The sequence below is a fragment of the Arachis ipaensis genome, chromosome B01 (genome assembly GCF_000816755.2).
Source record: "Arachis ipaensis cultivar K30076 chromosome B01, Araip1.1, whole genome shotgun sequence".
NCBI lineage: Eukaryota > Viridiplantae > Streptophyta > Magnoliopsida > Fabales > Fabaceae > Arachis > Arachis ipaensis.
The window spans coordinates 35241405-35258776 of NC_029785.2; the positions used below are offsets into that span (position 1 = coordinate 35241405).

Consider the following 17372-nt stretch of genomic DNA (forward strand, 5'->3'; position numbering starts at 1 on the left):
TTTTCATCTTTTGTTATAGCATTTATACTTGAGATTATTATTTTATGCATGTGTGGTTTATGTTTAATGAATTACGAATTCACCCTTTTATCATATGTATTTTTTACGATATGCTTAATTATAAAATGGTCAATAAGATACTCATGCATTAACTAAGTTTAACATCTTACTTAATTTAGCATTTTAAGTGTTTCACAAGTAGGAGTATTACAATATACACTTAATTATGATATTCATATTTGTTAAATATTTCAGGATGTATTATTTTTAGAACTATAAATTATGTTGATGTTATTTAATTGGACTCGTAAGTTTGAACTAGCGCATAAGCTTTTGAACCGAATTTAATTGTTACAAACATGCTCTATTTGGCATGGCTTGGCTAGTTGGCTTAGTTATGGCCTAAGTGGTATATTTAATTATTTATATAACATATTTGGTCTTGTAATTATTAATTATTAATAACATATATATAATGGATTTTCTTGTTATTAGATGTAATGGTGATAGAACGAGGGCCAGTATTTGGAGAAGAGAAGAAATTGCAGACAGATTCAAATCACGTATACATTGATTGAATCATTTGTTAAGAACTGAGAAATTAAAGAGGGAAGGATGCAAACGGAAGGCGAATTGAATTGAATTTGGAATCTTTTCGTGTGAGATAAAAAATGGCGGGATTGTCAGTGTCCGCTCTTGCGAAATACAAGCTTGTGTTCTTAGGTGATCAGTCCGTCGGAAAAACCAGCATCATTACCCGATTCATGTACGACAAATTCGACAACACCTACCAGGTTTGTTATTCTTTTTCAGATCCAAGATCATGTCTTCGTTTCTCAAGTAAAATTCTGATTTTGATATTCTTCTTGGAGATTAGGAATTGGTTAGGTTATACTCAAACCACTGGTTACTGGCCGGTGATGGTGAATTGATATATAGCATAGAAGGTTGAGGGAAATGATAGAGACAACAAATTAAAATGGTTTCCTGCATGGGTTCTTGGGTAATGAAAATGAAGTAATGTTTGTTTACTAGTTTTTCATTTTTTATCTCTTACATTGAGCCAACACACGCTCCTCTACCATTTGATGCTGTGTGAGACCCATTTGACGTGGATGAGACAAAAATGATTATGAATGTGGTACCTTAACAAAAGTTTTGTCACCATTATTATATATTCTATTTACCGCATCATAGTTTACATATCATTAATTTGCTTTCCATTTTTCAATCTGGGTTATTTAGATAATTCTTATTTTTTGTTCTTATTTCACCCAAATTCTTGATAATTCATGTTGCAATATTAAGATATAATTTGACTAGACTCTATTGTGCAAATTCCAGCATTTATGTGCATTTTATGTATCTTTGGCTAATAAACAAACTTGTTTTTCCTTTTTTTCCAAACAGGCTACAATTGGTATTGATTTTCTATCAAAAACTATGTATCTTGAAGATCGAACCATTCGGCTGCAGTTGTGGTAAGATATGGCATGCTCATCATTTTGGAAATTCTATTGGGAGGTGAATGGGATGGTACTTGTTAACAAATGAAAGAAGGAAGGATTGGGTGGTTTTCCCTCCCATTATATGGTCTTAGTAGAAGAGATAAGGGGACTGTAATTGCTACTATTGTTACCATTTAATCTCTTCACTAAAATAAAGGATATACTAGAATACTAAATGTTGGAATCATGCAGTGATTTTAGATAACAAAGTGTGATTTCCCCATATCCTAAGTGAAGAATGTAAGCACAGGATCTTATACTTTAAAAACACATTCACCTGTATACTTTTAGGGGTATGTGGTTTGTAGAATATTTTTAAATTCTTGAGGACTTACACTGAAAACACATTCCCATATAAGATATTTTTAGTGTAAAATTCCCAAAATTTAAAAGCATTCAACGAATCACAGACCCCTTGGTTCCTTTCCATGTAAAACAAAATATCTCCATGGAGTTGAGGAATCTACAACCCCTCCCTTCCATTTCTTTCTGTTCTTACATACTACTAATCTTTATTTTATTTCTTTTGTATGTCATACTTTATATTTGAATGACTTCAAGAATTTTTTCTCTATATTGTACTCTCAAGATGTGATGTTTAATGTTTACTAAAATCAAAGCTCTTTCATTCTTGTTTTGGAAAATTCTATCCGTTTGTATTAAATTCATTGACTTCTGTTTTGTAGCTTTTTAATCTTACTATAATGTGTTTGTAGTGGCTTTTGACTATTATTATTTAGTATTTTCTCATTTGTTCATCTGGATTCTACTTGAAAGCATAAAATAGGTTTTGAAGTTGATTAATTTATGAATAAACTAAACATGGTGCTACTTGTTGTATATATTGTATGCTACAGGGATACTGCTGGACAAGAACGATTCAGAAGTCTTATTCCAAGCTACATTAGAGATTCATCTGTTGCCGTCATCGTCTATGATGTTGCAAGTAGGGCATTTATATCATATTTTCTTCTCAACTATCTTTTTTTCCCCTGACGGTCTCAACTGTTCCATTCTTGACAAATCATATCTGCTTGCAGCTTTTGTATCAAAACAGAGGTTATTAGTCTACTAAAGTTATTTTTGTTTGGAACCTTAATTAGTTTAAAATGCTTTAAATAGTTGAGTTTTCCATTTGTAATTTTGCTTCCAGAACCTAGAAATAAATAAGACTGATTATCCCTGAAAGGAATATATTTATGCATCTAAGTGGCATATATAGTAAAGTCTTCCGTTTTCTCCTTATGTAAGTGATTCCCGTTTAGCATGACTGAAATTTTCATTTTAAAAATCCAGAAAACAGAACCCTTACACTCATTTTCATCTAAGTTAAGCACCTTAAAATGGATTGCATGCTAAAACTCCTAAAGCTTGAGGATACAACAGTTGACCTCCATTCTCTAACACTATTTATGTAAGTCATTAACATTGAATCAATGTATCTGAATAAAACTGTATCCAGTAGACAAATATACTAATACTTGGATGTACTAAAATGTGACGATGATAGAGGAAGAGAATGGAAGGATTATTTTCTTACCCACCTTCTTGGATCCCTATAGATGAAATTGCTCATGCATACATGATATTTGTTTGTTTTCTAGATTACTTTGACGAATGCTTTTTAATTGTATATTTATTCTTATGATATAGGCCGTCAGACGTTCCTAAACACAGTAAGGTGGATCGAGGAGGTGCGCAGTGAAAGAGGCAACGATGTTATTCTTGTTCTTGTTGGCAACAAAACTGACCTTTTGGACAAGAGGTAGATGCTAATGAATGTTAAACTAACCTGAAAATAAATAGCTTTTTTCTGTCGCTACCTGTTTGGCTTTTTGTTCTCTTTTGTCTAAGATCAATTTGATTGCAATTTTTTTTTAAATGGCCAATTCAACACTTAGGGCATGTTTGGTTCAAAGGTGAAAAGAGAGCCGGGCAGGATTCATTGATGAGTTTCATCCATAGTTTTACACATCAAACATATCCATACTTTTCTCATTGTTTCCTAACTAGGTGTTAAGCTTGGGACGTGTTATGTTTTGGGTAATGTCTCAAGAAGACAAAGAACTCCGAGGATAAATTAAAATATGCTTGGAGAAGGGGTCAAACAAAAGCTTTAAAGAAACTTTTTTTGCTTCCAAAACAGAGGAAAATCAAAGAAATTCTTATTGATGATTTTCAAGCTACTTTTTGTATCTCCCAAGAGAAAAGAGACACAAGATGCACATCTCTACCACCTCATTGTCTTCATCATTTTTAATAGTTTGGCCATAGAGAATTTTTCTATGTGGGATAACAGCCTTTGTTAACTTTTACATTTTTTTCCAATTGCTCATTTCTAGCACAGTCATATCCTTAGAAGTTAGAAGCAATATTTTTTGCATAAATATACAGGCAGGTCTCTACAGAGGATGGGGAAGAAAAGGCACGTGAGCTAAATGTTATGTTTATTGAAGCTAGTGCAAAAGCTGGTTTTAACATAAAGGTAACTAAGTCCCTCTTCTTTTGTCATAGAAATTTAATTTAATTGTTTACCGTCAGGTTGAACATTTGAGAATAAGTTGTTCACTGTGGCATAAACATTGGTAAATGTATTTTTCTTTATGATTAAGCATGGAAGAAAAAATAGATAAAATCTTGTATTTTCAACTATATACCTTATGCACTAGTGTGTTAGGTGTCTTTCAATGAAAGTGAAAAATCTTTTAAATAGATACATTTCCAACCTTTGTTTAGCACTATTTTATTTTATTTTTATTTTTATTAAGTACTATTTATTAGGAAGATTATTTGGAGAATGATTTTGAAGGATCATTCAAAAGGCCACCAATTTTAGTAACCAGAGTAACACCATTTGCCTCCATGTATCTTTATTTATTTATTTCATATTCTATGGTGTTTGACTTATTTATACTACTTTATCTCAAACCTATGTAATATATTTAGGCTCTCTTTCGTAAAATTGCTGCTGCGTTACCCGGAATGGAAACATTATCTTCCTCGAAACAAGATGATATGGTCGATGTCAACCTTAAAACTTCTGGTGGCAATGATTCTCAAGCTGAGGGTGGTTGTTGTTGATCCTGCCTTGTCTTCCAGTTTTTATTTATTTATTTATATTTATTTATTATATTTGTGTATCTGTCTGCTCCATGCTGCCTTGTTTTTGGATGTGTTTGCTTCATATTTGTAGAAAAAAAAGGTTCATTAGTCTTTTTAGACTTTGTTAGCATATGCAAGAGGAAAACAAATTAGACAAAACAAGTGAAGATTCGGCAGTGACAAATTTGTTCTCTTTGTTATATGACTAAATTAATTTAATTGAAAGAATTTTTGTAATGTTCCCGGATCCTTTTGATATTAGAAGATAAATTATCATCTTTTATGTATTATTACTAAAGGTTTGTGAATGCCCTAGGAGAAAGATGGTTGAATCTATGGTTTTTTTTTTTAATTTCCTTTGGCTTTTTGTTTTTCATTATAATAGAAACTTTGTTTTCTCTTTACAATGTGTTTAGGAACAGAGCAACTCTTTATTTTTGGATAGCTGTGACTTTTGAGAAATATACAATGTAGGAGATTTTTTTATTTTGTCTCTTAACGAAATAAAACACAAAAAGAGTAGAGAAGAGAAAATCACAGTTATGTATCCTTATTCAGCCACCATGTGCAATGTGACCTGCATCTAGTCTCCCCACAACAATGAAAAAATTTTCACTATGTTTTACAAAGATTATTGTTCGGTAGGTCGGGTACCGGATGGATCGGATTGCTATGCTGATTGGTGATGATGGGTCTCGCCTCGTCGTGAACTGCCGGTCTGGTGCAGGCGAGGTCCCGAGCACTTCTTGTAGAGAGGGGGGAGGGGGTGTCACCTGCAAAGATACTCCGACGCTCTAGTCAGTAATGTGCAGGCGAAAAGGGGGAGAGTGATGTGTGACGTACCTTGGGGGAAGGGCAAAACCTTCCCCTTATATACTGTGTCAGAGGTGGGCCCTACAAGGACAAGCCCACCTTTTCCGAGACGTTCTCCCACAGCTGTTAGTGAGCTGTCTGGGACGCGTGTCCGGGTCGGTTTCGGGGCGCCTCACCCTTGACCGTTCGGGTCGGGTGGCGCTCGGGTCGGGCTGATCCGTGGAGGGTTTGGGCCAGGTCATAACATTGCCCCCACGCGCCAGTGATAGTCGCGGGAGCTATTCGTGGCGTGTTATTTCACGTTCCACGTATCGTCGTTAGGTCGGCCGCCCGTGGAAGGGACATGCCCCCTGCGCGCGTGTCTCTTGGTTGCTGAGGCAACCGTTCGTCGCTTCGTTCTTCGCGCTGAGCATTAAATGCTCATAATGGGTCGCAAAACCCCATGCGCAAATACTATTTTGCCCCCAAATCTTTCGCGCTTCCTGAGTGGCAGTTTTAAATAGTTTGCCTCAACTTTTTTCCTTTTACACTCCTGTTTCTTCCATCTCCCTACTATCTCCCTCTTCTTCTTTCAAAAATTTCAGAGCGTTGTTGCAGTATCCTCGTGCATCTTCCCTTCATCCTTCTCAGTTTTCGCAACAAATTCAGGTAATCCTTGGTCCTCCCTTTTTCCTACTTCATTGTTGTATGCTCGTTGTTTGTATTTGTTTTGTGTTCTTGCTGTCTTGTTTGGTTTTTGTTGTTAGATGACCTTTTAGTGCTAAGTAGATGTGTTAGGGGAGGGGTACCATTCCAGGGTAGGTTTTTAGGTGGTTTTCGTGATAGTTGTAGCTTTGGCCATGCTTGAGCTTAACTGTTGAATAGGATGGACATAGTTTCTGGATTTTTTTCGGACTCCCGACCTCATAGACTGATGGAGTGGTACCCCCATTGTAGGTATGCCTCGCGTCGTCTCCCGGGCTTCTGTTTCCGCCGCGAACTATGACCCCTACGCCTGGGTGACCTCAGATGTGAAGGACTCGCCAAACCAGATGGATCTGGAGGAGTTGACGGAGTTCCGGCAAACCGGGTATCTCTGCAGGGGGACAGATGAGGAGGCCAACTACGAGACCTTCGTTCCTGTCCCCAACGAGCGATTGTATGAGATTAATTTCCGTTCTCCCCGGGTCACCAACTGGATTTGGTTTTACAAAGCCATGTTCACCCAGGTTGGCGTTCGCCTGCCATTTTCCGATTTTCAGATGTCGCTTCTTAATCGGATATCCGTGTCGCCGTCGTAACTCCATCCGAACAGCTGGGCTTCTATCCGCTGTTTCGAGATGGTTTGTGAATATCTCGAGCTGCCGGTGTCAGTGGATGTCTTCCTCTTCTTCTTCAACCTTACCAACCCCTCCAAACAAGGGAAGGCGAGAAAAGGGTTCCTGTCCTTCCGGTCTGCCCAAGGCCGGAGGATATTTGGCCTGTTCGAGGACTCTTATCATGGGTTCAAGGACAAATTTTTCAAAGTTCGTCCCGTTGAAGGTCATCATCCCTTTTGGTTATCGTTAGAGGGGGAACGCCTCATCCCGACTTATTGGAGCTTCGGGGCGGGGTCTAATTCTTTCCTTAAGGTGACCTACAAGGGAATGTCCCCTGTGAATAAGAGGATTGTCGATGTGCTGTTTGTTCTTTTTGGAAAGAATCCCGTGAACCCCCACCTCCTTATGGGTGAACGGAAGTCCGCCATGAGTTATATTTGTGAGCTGTTCTGTTTTGTGCTTTTGCGTTTTTTGCTTTTTAATTTGTTCTTCCCAACTTCATGACTAACGTGTTTGTTTCTCTGTTGTAGTGGAGATGTCTGCTTCGGTGACCGGACTCGAGAATTTGGTCAAGACCTTCTTGGAGGATAGCGATGAAGAGAAGGCTGACGAGAAGGATGCCGGGAAGCCGGAAGGTCCTTCCGGGGAGAAGGAGAATCAAGCTGTACCTTTCTCCCGGGACGTCGAGACGTCCGATAAGAATTTCGCCGGGAGGCATGCTTCTCCCACTCCCGATGAGACGGTCGGTATTGAGCAGTCGCCCCCTACTCAGCGGGAGCATGATGACATGAAGATTGTCCCCACTCCCAAAAGACGAAGGGCATCTTCCAGCCCGGAGGGAGCTCTCACCGTAATGGAGAGGAACTTCGATGCCGGGGCCTTTATTGATAATCAACTGATTCCCGGCACGGAGGATCATTTCCTTGGGACCGAGCTCGCAGGGCAGGCGAGGTGGATGTATCATACCCTTCTTCGTGGGGAGGTGATAGCCCGGAAGGCCGAGTTCGAGTTGTTGGGCATGCAGGCGTTGCGAAGGAAGCTCGATACTGCCACCCAGGCCAACAACGAATTCAAGGTCCAGGTTGAAAAGCTTCAGGAGCAATTGGCCGCGGCGGAGAGGGGGCGCAAGGATGCCGAGGAGAAGGCTGCGTCTTTTGAGAAAAAAATGAATGCCTCCGACGCCACCGTCTCCCGTTTAATCGAGCGGGAGATGACTCTAGAGAGCCAGCTCAACGCCACGCAGGGTCGAGTGGTCGCTGCGGAGAAGGAACGTGACGCGGCCGTCTCGTCGGCTGAGGCTGCGCGAGCCAAGGCGGAGGAATTGAAGAGGAAATACAGGGCAGTCAGGGAGCAGAGAAAGAATGCGATCTTTATGACCGAGGAGGCTCTGAAGGCCCAGATGAAGATCGTGGTCCCAGAATTCGATACTTCGGCTATTGGAGTCTTCAAAACAATCCAGGATGGCAAGATTGTTGATATGCCTCGAAAATGAGCTCTTGTAACTTTGTGTTATTGTGTGGCTTTGTAAGATACTTCTTATAACTGTTGAGACCTTTGTTGCTTTTTAGTGGTCGTCTGATCGACCTTTTATTATCGCTTTTATTCTGTTTGTTTAGTAGCACCTATGTTTTGTTACCATTTTTCTGGTGTGGACTTATTGCTTGTATCCGTTTTGTCGTTTATGTTGGTAACGGCTGGAACTGTCTTGGTCGTGTTATCACGGCCGTTAGTCATGGTTATGGTTCGACTGGCTCCCGGGGTGATCAGTCCCGGGTTGCCGTTGCAGAGCGCGATTGTGTGGAATACGTATTGGAGAATAGTAGATAAAAGAATTTAGACAAGTAAAAATTAGTCGTTAGCCAGACAAATTTGTGAACATGGCAGGTATTTGATAAAGATAAATCGCTAGTAATTGACACGTGAATGGAGTAAGCATCTATTGGCTCGTCAGGCCACTTGGCCGGTGTGCCCAAGCTACGAATAGAATCTCCTTAGGTTACCTGCATTCCATGTTCTCGGGATTTCTTTGCCGTCGAGTCTCTCCAGCTTGTAGGCACCTTTGTCGAGCACTTCTTTGATTCTGTAGGGGCCTTCCCAGTTTGCCGCCAGCTTTCCTTCTCCTGGGGTTGGTAAACCGACGTCGTTGCGTCGCAGGACGAGGTCTCTTTCCTCAAATTCTCTCCTGAGGACTTTAGTGTTGTACCGTAGAGCTATTCTTTGTTTCAGTGCTGTTTCTGACAAGTAGGCCATCTCTCTGGTCTCGTCCACCAGGTTCTTTTCCACTGCTTCTTCTACTCCTGCAAGAAGTAGCCGCGGGCTCGGTTCGCCAATCTCCACAGGTATCACCGCGTCGACCCCGTATGTTAGGCGAAAGGGGATTTCTCATGTGGAGCTTTGTTCGGTTGTCCGATAGGACCAGAGGACCGAAGCGAGCTCGTCGGCCCATGCGCCTTTCTTGTTGTCTAAGCGCTTCTTGAGGCCTAGTAGGATGACTTTGTTTGCGGATTCCACTTGTCCATTCGTCTGGGGATGTTCAACTGAGGAAAACTTTTGCTTTATCCCCAAGTCGGCGAGGAACTCCGTGAACTTCTTGTCGGTGAATTGAGTCCCATTATCCGAAATGACGACCTCTGGTATGCCGAAACGGGTTATCACCTGCCTCCACATGAACTTCCTGCAATTGGATGAGGATATGCTGGCTAGCGGTTCAACCTACCGATGTGGTGACCGCAGCATCCCTCGTGGACTTCTCTAAGTACGTAGTCCGTCTAGTCGGGGTGCAAGCACTTCAGTAGGGGTTGGCTGAGTCCCTTTCTGAACAATTGTCCCTGTATGATTGCATATTTGGCTGTCTCTCTTCTCAACACTTTGGTCGCTTTCTCATCATCAGGTAGTGTGCCATGTTCCAGGAAGTTTATGATGGGGTCCAACCAGGAGGGGCTTGCTTTCGCCAAGTGGAGGGCGACCGTTGGCTCCTTTACCATGCCTTGGATGAGAGACTGGTTGCCCGCTCCTGGCTTTGTACTTGCTAGTTTAGACAGGAGGTCCGCCCGTGTGTTCCTTTCCCTTGGAACGTGTTGGATCGTGACTTCCTGGAATTGCCTGGTCAATTCTCTAACCTTTTCCAAATACCTTTGCAGCAACGGGTCTCTTGCTTGATAGCTTCCGTTCACTTGCGAGGTGACGACCTGTGAGTCGCTGCACACTTCCAGCCTTGTCGCCCCGACTTCCCTAGCTAGGGTCAGTCCTCCCAAGAGGACTTCATATTCTGCTTGGTTGTTCGATATGGGGAATTCAAATTTGGTCGATTGCTCGTACACGACTCCGGCTGGGCTCTCTAAGATGACCCCAGCGCCCCCGGACGTCTAGTTGGAGGCCCCGTCTACATGGAGCCTCCACCGTGTGCCCGTTTTCTCGGGGGGATCGCCTGTTACCTCCACTAGGAAATCTGCCATTGCCTGCGCCTTGATTGCATGCCGGGGCTCGTACTGCAAATTGTATTGGGAGAGCTCGATGGCCCATGTCATCATCCTTCCCGCCAAATCAGGTTTTTGGAGTACTTGACGGATTGCTTGGTCCGTTCTCACGACAATACGGTGGCTCTGGAAGTACTGCCTCAGCCTTCGGGAGGAGGTTAGGAGTGCCAGCGCCAGTTTCTCCAATTTGCTATACCTCAGCTCTGCTCCTTGTAACGCCCTGCTTACAAAGTAGATTGGTTGCTGAGCTTTCCCTTCCTCTCATATCAACACTGCTGCAAGCGCTTCCTCTGTTACGGCCAGGTAGAGGTAGAGTGGTTCTCCGGCCATTGGCTTCCCGAGCACTGGAGGTAACGCTAGGATCTCTTTGAAGTGGTTGAACGCTTTCTCACATGCAGGAGTCCATTCGAACGCTATCCTTTTTTTCATCAGGTTGAAAAAGGGCAGGGCTTTTGCTGCCGATGCGCCGAGAAAACGGGATAACGCCGTCAGCCTTCCTGCCAATCGCTATACGTCTTTAATACAACCCGGGCTCTTCATGTGGAGAATTGCTTGGCATTTCTCAGGGTTGGCTTCTACCCCTCTTTGGGTTATCATGAACCCTAGGAACTTCCCGGCTTCCATGGCAAAGGCGCATTTGAGCGGGTTGAGCCTCATGCCGTTTTGTCGGAGGGACGCGAACACGCCCCCCAGGTCGCTTAGGAGATCGTCGGGTCGTGTGGTTTTCGCAAGGATGTCATCCACGTAGACTTCTACTGTCTTGCCTATGAGTTCGCTGAATTTCTTGTTCATCAGCCTCTGGTATGTGGCGCCAGCGTTTTTCAAGCCAAATGGCATCACCTTGTAGCAATAGATCCCTCCAGGCGTTATGAACGCCGTTTTGTCTTCGTCGGGCTGGTACATCGGTATTTGATTGTACCCAGAGTAAGCGTCCATGAAGCTCAGATACCGGTACCCGCCGCCGCGTCGATGAGTGTGTCGATGTTGGGGAGGGGATAGCAGTCCTTGGGGCATGCCTTGTTGAGGTCGGAGTAGTCCACACACATTCTCCACCTCCCATTGTGCTTTTTCACCAAGACCACATTCGATAGCCATGTCGAGTAGTCCAGCTCTCGGATGAACCCCGCTTCGAGGAGGTTGGCCGTCTGCCTGGCCACCTCCTCCGCCCTTTCCTGCGACATCTTCCTCCTCCTTTGGGCCACTAATTGAGCTCCCGGCTTGACGGCCAGACAATGAGACATGAGTTGGGGATCTATTCCAAGCATGTCGGCCGGTGTCCAAACGAACAGGTCGGCATTGGCTCTGATCATCTCCATCAAAGGTCCCTTCAATCTATGGGGGAGATTTCTGTTTATGAACGTGAACTTCTCCTCCGTGTCCCCAACCTTAAATTTTTCCAGGTCCCTTTCTGGCTCGGGTCTGGGTTTGTCATCTATTCTGGCGTCCAGGTCGGCTAGAAAAACCCCTGATGCTTCTTTAGACTTTTTTCTCAGGGAGAGGCTGGCGTGGTCGTAGGCGACTGCCGTTTCCAGGTCTCCTTTGATGGATCCGATAGATCCGTCATCAGTAACAAACTTCATTACAAGTAGTTTTGTGCTGATCACCGCGCCAAGTTCATTAATGGTTTTTCTCCACAGAATGATGTTGTAAGCTGTGGAATCTCGCAAGACCACAAATTCTGCCATTACTGTCCTCCGTCCCTGTCCTTGTCCCACTGAGGTCGGGAGGGAAATGATCTCGTCCGGCTTGATGAAGTGGTCGCCTAACCCTACCACACCGTGCTGGTGGGTCGCTAGGTCGGTGTCACGCAGCCCCAGGGCGTCAAATACGTTGCGAAACATGATGTTCGAGTCTTCCCCCGTATCCACGAGGATCTGTTTGACGAGGCCAGTTCCGACTCTGGCCGTAATGACCATAGGGGGACTTTCCAATATCTCGTCAAACCAATGGTCTTCGGGACCAAAGGAGATGGATGGGAGCCTTCGGGAATTTCTCGCAGATGAGGAGGAGACGGCCATGACCTTGGCGTCTTTCTTCTGTGCCGCTTTCGACTTCGGGGCTGAATTCTTGGCAGTTACCACGTTCACCACCGTGAGGCCGTGGTCGTCTCCATCCGGTTCTTGGCGTCGCCTTATCGCCCGGGGCTTGTCTTCGCCTTCGTGGTCACGATTCCGTCTCCTTGGCTCTCTAATGAGGTGGGAGAATTCGGCGAGCTTCCCATCCCTGATTGCTTGCTCTAGCGCATCCTTCAGGTCGAAGCAGTCTTGGGTCTTGTGTCCGTACCCCTTGTGATATTCGCAATAAAGGCTCTTGTTTCCTCCTGTTCGGTCTTTCAGAGGCCGGGGTTTCGACAGTATTCCATTCTCGGCTATCTGTTGGTAAACTTCCACGATCGGTGCCACCAGGGGGTGTAGTTGGTGAACTTCCCGACTCGGGGAAACGGCCTTGGTGTTTTGCTCGGACCGCCGTCCCTGGCTTGTTCCTTTCGTCTTTCTCCGCCCTCGTAGTGCCGGATTTGGGAGTAGAGGATTGCCGTTTATTGGCAGCCACGACCCGGCTGACTTCTTCATCATTAATGTACTCCTTAGCCACACATTGGATCTCCTGCATTGTCCATATTGGCTTCATAGTGAGGTGCTTTCTGAAGTCCTCGTTCAGGAGTCCGTTTGTCAAACACAGGCTTGCCACTGAGTCTGTCAGCTTGTCGATTTCCAGGCACTCGTCGTTGAATCTGTCTAGGTATTTCCTGGTCGACTCGTCGGGTCGTTGGGTCACCCCAAGCAGGTTGATTGGGTGCTTCACCTTTGCAATTCTGGTTGTGAATTGAGCTAAGAAGGCATGGCTGATGTCGGCGAAGCCGGTCACCGAGCCCTGCGGGAGGTTATTGAACCACCGTATTGCAGGTCCTGCTAGGGTAACCGGGAAAGCACGGCATCTTACCTCGTCCCCGACTCCCTCCAGGTTCATCCTGGCCTCGAAGGCCGTGAGGTGCTCCAGAGGATCTTGCGTTCTGTCGTATCTCATGTCCGTGGGCTTGTCAAAATGTTTTGGCAGCCGGACTTCGAGTATGGAACGATGAAATGGGGTCGCCCCCATTATCACGGGTCCTCGCGTTCTCGTCGCTCTCCCTTTGTCGTTCTCCCCACGGGCGTCTTCGGTCCCGCGATCTGTAGTACGCCGCCTCTCATGCCTGGCATAAATGACGGGGCCATGGCATCTTCTCGCGCGTCCCCTTTCCCCAGCGCTCTCGGACTCAGCTTGGGGGCTGGGCGTGCGTCTGGAGTGGCTCCTCGAGTGGGAGCGGGAGTGGCTTTGTTCTGGGGTGTGCTGATCGTGTTCTCTTTTCGCCAGCCGACGTTCCAAGTCTTGCATTCTGTGGCGTAGCTCTTGCATTATTCTGGCGTGATTGTCGCCAGTTCCCCCGAAGGGGCGTCTCTCGTGAGGTTGTATTGTGTGTCTCAGAGGGGATCCCGTGCACTGCGGGGGAGCAATCGCGGCGGGGTCCCCTACGGGCTCGGCCTCGCGGGCTGTCTCACCTTGGACCAGTACGAAGTCCATGGACGATCTCCACAGACGGCGCCAATGTTCGGTAGGTCGGGTACCGGATGGATCGGGTTGCTATGCTGATTGGTGATGATGGGTCTCGCCTCGTCGTGAACTGCCGGTCTGGTGCAGGCGGGGTCCCGAGCACTTCTTGTAGAGAGGGGGGGTGTCACCTGCAAAGACACTCCGACGCTCTAGTCAGTAATGTGCAGGCGAAAAGGGGGAGAGTGATGTGTGGCGTACCTTGGGGGAAGGGCAAAACCTTCCCCTTATATACTGTGTCAAAGGTGGGCCCTACAAGGACAGGCCCACCTTTTCTGAGACGTTCTCCCACAGCTGTTAGTGAGCTATCTGGGACGCGTGTCCGGGTCGGTTTCGGGGCACCTCACTCTTAACCGTTCGGGTCGGGTGGCGCTCGGGTCGGGCTGACCCGTGGAGGGTTTGGGCCAGGTTGTAACAATTATAAACACTAATTTTTCTAAGATTCAACTCAATCCTTTCGGGGACAAACCCAACTTCTACCCAAGTTAGATTTGGCTAGGTTTGCTCCTTAGTCTTGCAACCACTAAGTGTTCATCCAACTTAGCAAAAGAATCCCCTCAAGATCATGTGTACAAAAAAAAAAACATACAAAAGAGTTTTGATATAATTTTGAAACTTAGTTTGAACATCTTTGGCTTCTTCTTCCCTAAATACATCAGCAACAACAGCATCAACGCAAAAGATAGCAGCCATGATTAAAACTAATCATGCAAACAAACCTTGTTGTTTCTCTTTCATTCATTTTCAATATTTTTCAAAGATCTGAGTTGTTCATCAATGTTTTGGCTCCAAGTTTCATTTTTGACTCTTAATTTGTAACAAAGCTTCAAAGCTTTGCTTTCTTCAAATTCTCAGTTCGGTGCTTGTAGGAGGAGAGCATTTTCAATAAGTTACCAATAAAGTAGCAAGATGAAAAAAATTTTCTGATTTACCTCTTGATTTCATCTTAGCTTCTGAATCTTAATTTTTAACTTGCTTAAATTTGATCATTCTTTTTTTTTTTTTTTTCAATTTGAACCCTAATCAGACTTCATTTTTTTTACTTTTCTTGGTGACTTCTTCACGTGTCTAAGAAAAAAGAAAAGAAAGAAAATTAGTTGTGGTTCACTGAGGCTTCCTTCTTTTGATAGCAACCATTTTCATGGATTATGAATGAGTGAATGAGCCCATTTCTTTGATCATGAGACTGGACCATCTTGTTTGCTTGTTATTAGGCATGTTTAGTTTCTGTAAATTATTGCACAATAAGCAAAGTTAATAACACATCATTGGACTTTTAACCTAATAATAATAATATTTAATTATCATCACTAAATTTGTTATTATTTCTTTAAACTCAACCATTACATAATAAGTCTTTTTTACATATTTTTAACATATAGAATAATTTACCAAATATAATTGTTAGTGTTTGTGTTTAAGTCATTTTTGGTGCCAAACATTGTTATAATTTTTAAAAAATTATCGTTCACAAGCCATTTTTAATAAACTACTTTGAAAAAGATAAACACTTTACCAGATAAAGGCTAAATACACACTACAGTTTCAGGGAATATTATGCCAATATTTCTTACGTTTTATAGTTGCATGAGAAAAGATATAATGCGATCAATTAATTTTCTAGAATTTAATTGAAATATAATATTCTATATCCAAATTAAAATTGTAAGAAAAAATATTTCTTGCGTTAAATACAGCATTATTCTAAGTTTTATTGTTAAACTTTGGTTTATAAAAAGATTTGAACGTATATTATTACTCATATAAATATAATTAAGCTTATTATGCGATAATTATTTCTTGTATCTTGTAGTTATCTAATTTTTGAAAGATATCGAAGTAATAAATCAAAATCTTCTAAAGTGATAAAATTTCTAAAGCAATGAAGTGAAGAATGAAGAATTAATAAATTAATATGGTGGAATATACATTTTATAATAGCTACAAATTCAATTGTAAATAATTTTTTACTTTATTATTTTATCAACTTTTTTATTTAGGCTATCTAAATTCTAAAATATGTATTTTTGTAATTAATGTCAAATTTAATTTAATAAGTGTTCAAATAATATACATCCGTTCGATTTCTTGTTAACTGGTCACTTGCTTTACTTTCGAGGAGCCACGTCCATCTCTCATATAGTCCTTTCAAATTTTAAGAACAATTTTATTTAGGTGTATGTTATGACGAAGAATAAAATTGATGAAGAGATAAAAACAATTTTTTTTTTGGTGATTAGATAAAAACAAATTTCTTACATAGTTAGATCCTCCAAAGCCGCTCACGATCTCCGACCTATCGCCAGCACCGATGCACGGCTCGCAGCTGCGCGTGGCATACCAGGGAGTCCCCGGTGCGTACTCCGAGGCTGCCGCTGGCAAAGCCTACCCTAACGGAGAAGCCATACCTTGCTATCAGTTCGAGGTTGCTTTCCAAGCCGTTGAGCTCTGGATCGCCGATCGCGCCGTTTTACCCGTCGAAAACTCCCTCGGCGGCTCGATCCACCGGAACTACGACCTCCTCCTCCGCCATCGCCTCCACATCGTGGGCGAGGTCCAGCTCCCCGTTCACCACTGCCTCCTTGCCCTTCCTGGCGTCCGATCGGAGTACCTGACGCGCGTGATCTCTCACCCTCAGGCCCTCGCACAGTGCGAGCATACTCTCACCAAGCTCGGCCTCAACGTGGCTCGCGAAGCCGTAGACGACACCGCCGGCGCCGCGGAGTTCGTGGCCACCAACAACCTCCGAGACACGGCGGCAATCGCTAGCGCACGCGCGGCAGAGCTGTACGGTCTTCAGATCCTGGCGGATGGGATCCAAGATGACCCGAATAACGTGACCCGGTTCGTGATGTTGGCCCGAGAACCAATCATTCCTCGCACGGACCGGCCTTTTAAGACGAGTATCGTGTTCGCGCACGATAAAGGGACCTCCGTGCTCTTTAAGGTGCTCTCGGCGTTTGCGTTTAGGAACATCAGTTTGACTAAGATCGAGTCAAGGCCGCATCGTAACCGTCCGATCCGGATTGTTGACGATGACAAGAATGAAGGGACAGCAAAGCACTTTGAGTACATGTTTTATGTTGATTTCGAGGCATCCATGGCTGAGGTCAGAGCACAGAATGCCCTGGCTGAGGTTCAAGAATTCACCTCCTTTCTGAGGGTTTTGGGTAGTTATCCCATGGATATGACACCGTGGAGCCCTTCTGCTTCTCCTTCCTCTAGGGAGAGTAGAATTTAGCAATTTCTCTATTATTTTTTTTTTCATAAAACGTAATTGAACACATAATTGTGCCATATGATTATATATTTGATCATTGTCAAAATTGTGCAGATAATCCTTTAATATTTTGGTTCGATTCGATTTTACAGTATATATTTTTGAATTATATTTGACTTTTGTGTTTCTTTGTTTGAGCAAACAATCTTAGAACTTGGGATCTGAATTTCTTAGTAGAGCTTTTAAAAAGTGGGTTGTTGAAGGATTTAGGAGAGAGTCATTGTAGATTTTCGTCAAATAATAGGTGTTAGGTGAGGTTGTGCCCTCCTTATATGATTTTGATGAAAAAATGCACTTGTCAACTAAGACG

The 17372-nt window shown here is 43.5% G+C and overlaps 4 protein-coding genes across 4 annotated transcripts; 2 read left to right on the forward strand and 2 right to left on the reverse strand.

Moving 5' to 3' along the window:
• On the forward strand, positions 496-4849 carry LOC107617641 (ras-related protein RABH1b-like). Its single transcript, XM_016319457.2, has 6 exons — positions 496-794; positions 1411-1481; positions 2366-2454; positions 3162-3273; positions 3903-3993; positions 4455-4849. The coding sequence occupies exons 1-6, from the start codon at positions 672-674 to the stop codon at positions 4587-4589; spliced, it is 621 nt and encodes a 206-aa protein (XP_016174943.1). The 5' UTR covers positions 496-671; the 3' UTR covers positions 4590-4849.
• On the reverse strand, positions 9104-10251 carry LOC107605379 (uncharacterized protein K02A2.6-like). Its single transcript, XM_016307257.1, has 2 exons — positions 10156-10251; positions 9104-9376 (listed from the first exon to the last, which is right to left on the reverse strand). The coding sequence occupies exons 1-2, from the start codon at positions 10249-10251 to the stop codon at positions 9104-9106; spliced, it is 369 nt and encodes a 122-aa protein (XP_016162743.1).
• Positions 11139-13293, reverse strand: LOC107605388. The gene is made up of 3 exons (XM_016307268.1): positions 12550-13293; positions 11970-12482; positions 11139-11261 (listed from the first exon to the last, which is right to left on the reverse strand). Exons 1-3 carry the CDS (start codon positions 13291-13293, stop codon positions 11139-11141), a joined length of 1380 nt encoding a protein of 459 aa, XP_016162754.1.
• Positions 13803-17168, forward strand: LOC107605398 (arogenate dehydratase/prephenate dehydratase 6, chloroplastic-like). The gene is made up of 2 exons (XM_016307276.2): positions 13803-14078; positions 16046-17168. The coding sequence occupies exons 1-2, from the start codon at positions 13803-13805 to the stop codon at positions 17021-17023; spliced, it is 1254 nt and encodes a 417-aa protein (XP_016162762.1). The 3' UTR covers positions 17024-17168.

Coding starts and splice junctions, on each gene's coding strand:
- LOC107617641 (XM_016319457.2), top strand. CDS start 672: ATGGCGGGATTGTCAGTGTCCGCTCTTGCGAAATACAAGCTTGTGTTC. Junction 1,482..2,365: donor ACCATTCGGCTGCAGTTGTG/GTAAGATATGGC, acceptor TGTATGCTACAG/GGATACTGCTGGACAAGAAC. Junction 3,994..4,454: donor AAGCTGGTTTTAACATAAAG/GTAACTAAGTCC, acceptor TAATATATTTAG/GCTCTCTTTCGTAAAATTGC.
- LOC107605379 (XM_016307257.1), bottom strand. CDS start 10,251: ATGATGACATGGGCCATCGAGCTCTCCCAATACAATTTGCAGTACGAG. Junction 9,377..10,155: donor TGGCAGATTTCCTAGTGGAG/GTAACAGGCGAT, acceptor ATGTGGAGGCAG/GTGATAACCCGTTTCGGCAT.
- LOC107605388 (XM_016307268.1), bottom strand. CDS start 13,293: ATGGGGGCGACCCCATTTCATCGTTCCATACTCGAAGTCCGGCTGCCA. Junction 12,483..12,549: donor ATAGCCGAGAATGGAATACT/GTCGAAACCCCG, acceptor GAATATCACAAG/GGGTACGGACACAAGACCCA. Junction 11,262..11,969: donor CGACCCACCAGCACGGTGTG/GTAGGGTTAGGC, acceptor TTGGTGAAAAAG/CACAATGGGAGGTGGAGAAT.
- LOC107605398 (XM_016307276.2), top strand. CDS start 13,803: ATGGATCGGGTTGCTATGCTGATTGGTGATGATGGGTCTCGCCTCGTC. Junction 14,079..16,045: donor TGAGACGTTCTCCCACAGCT/GTTAGTGAGCTA, acceptor TTTCTTACATAG/TTAGATCCTCCAAAGCCGCT.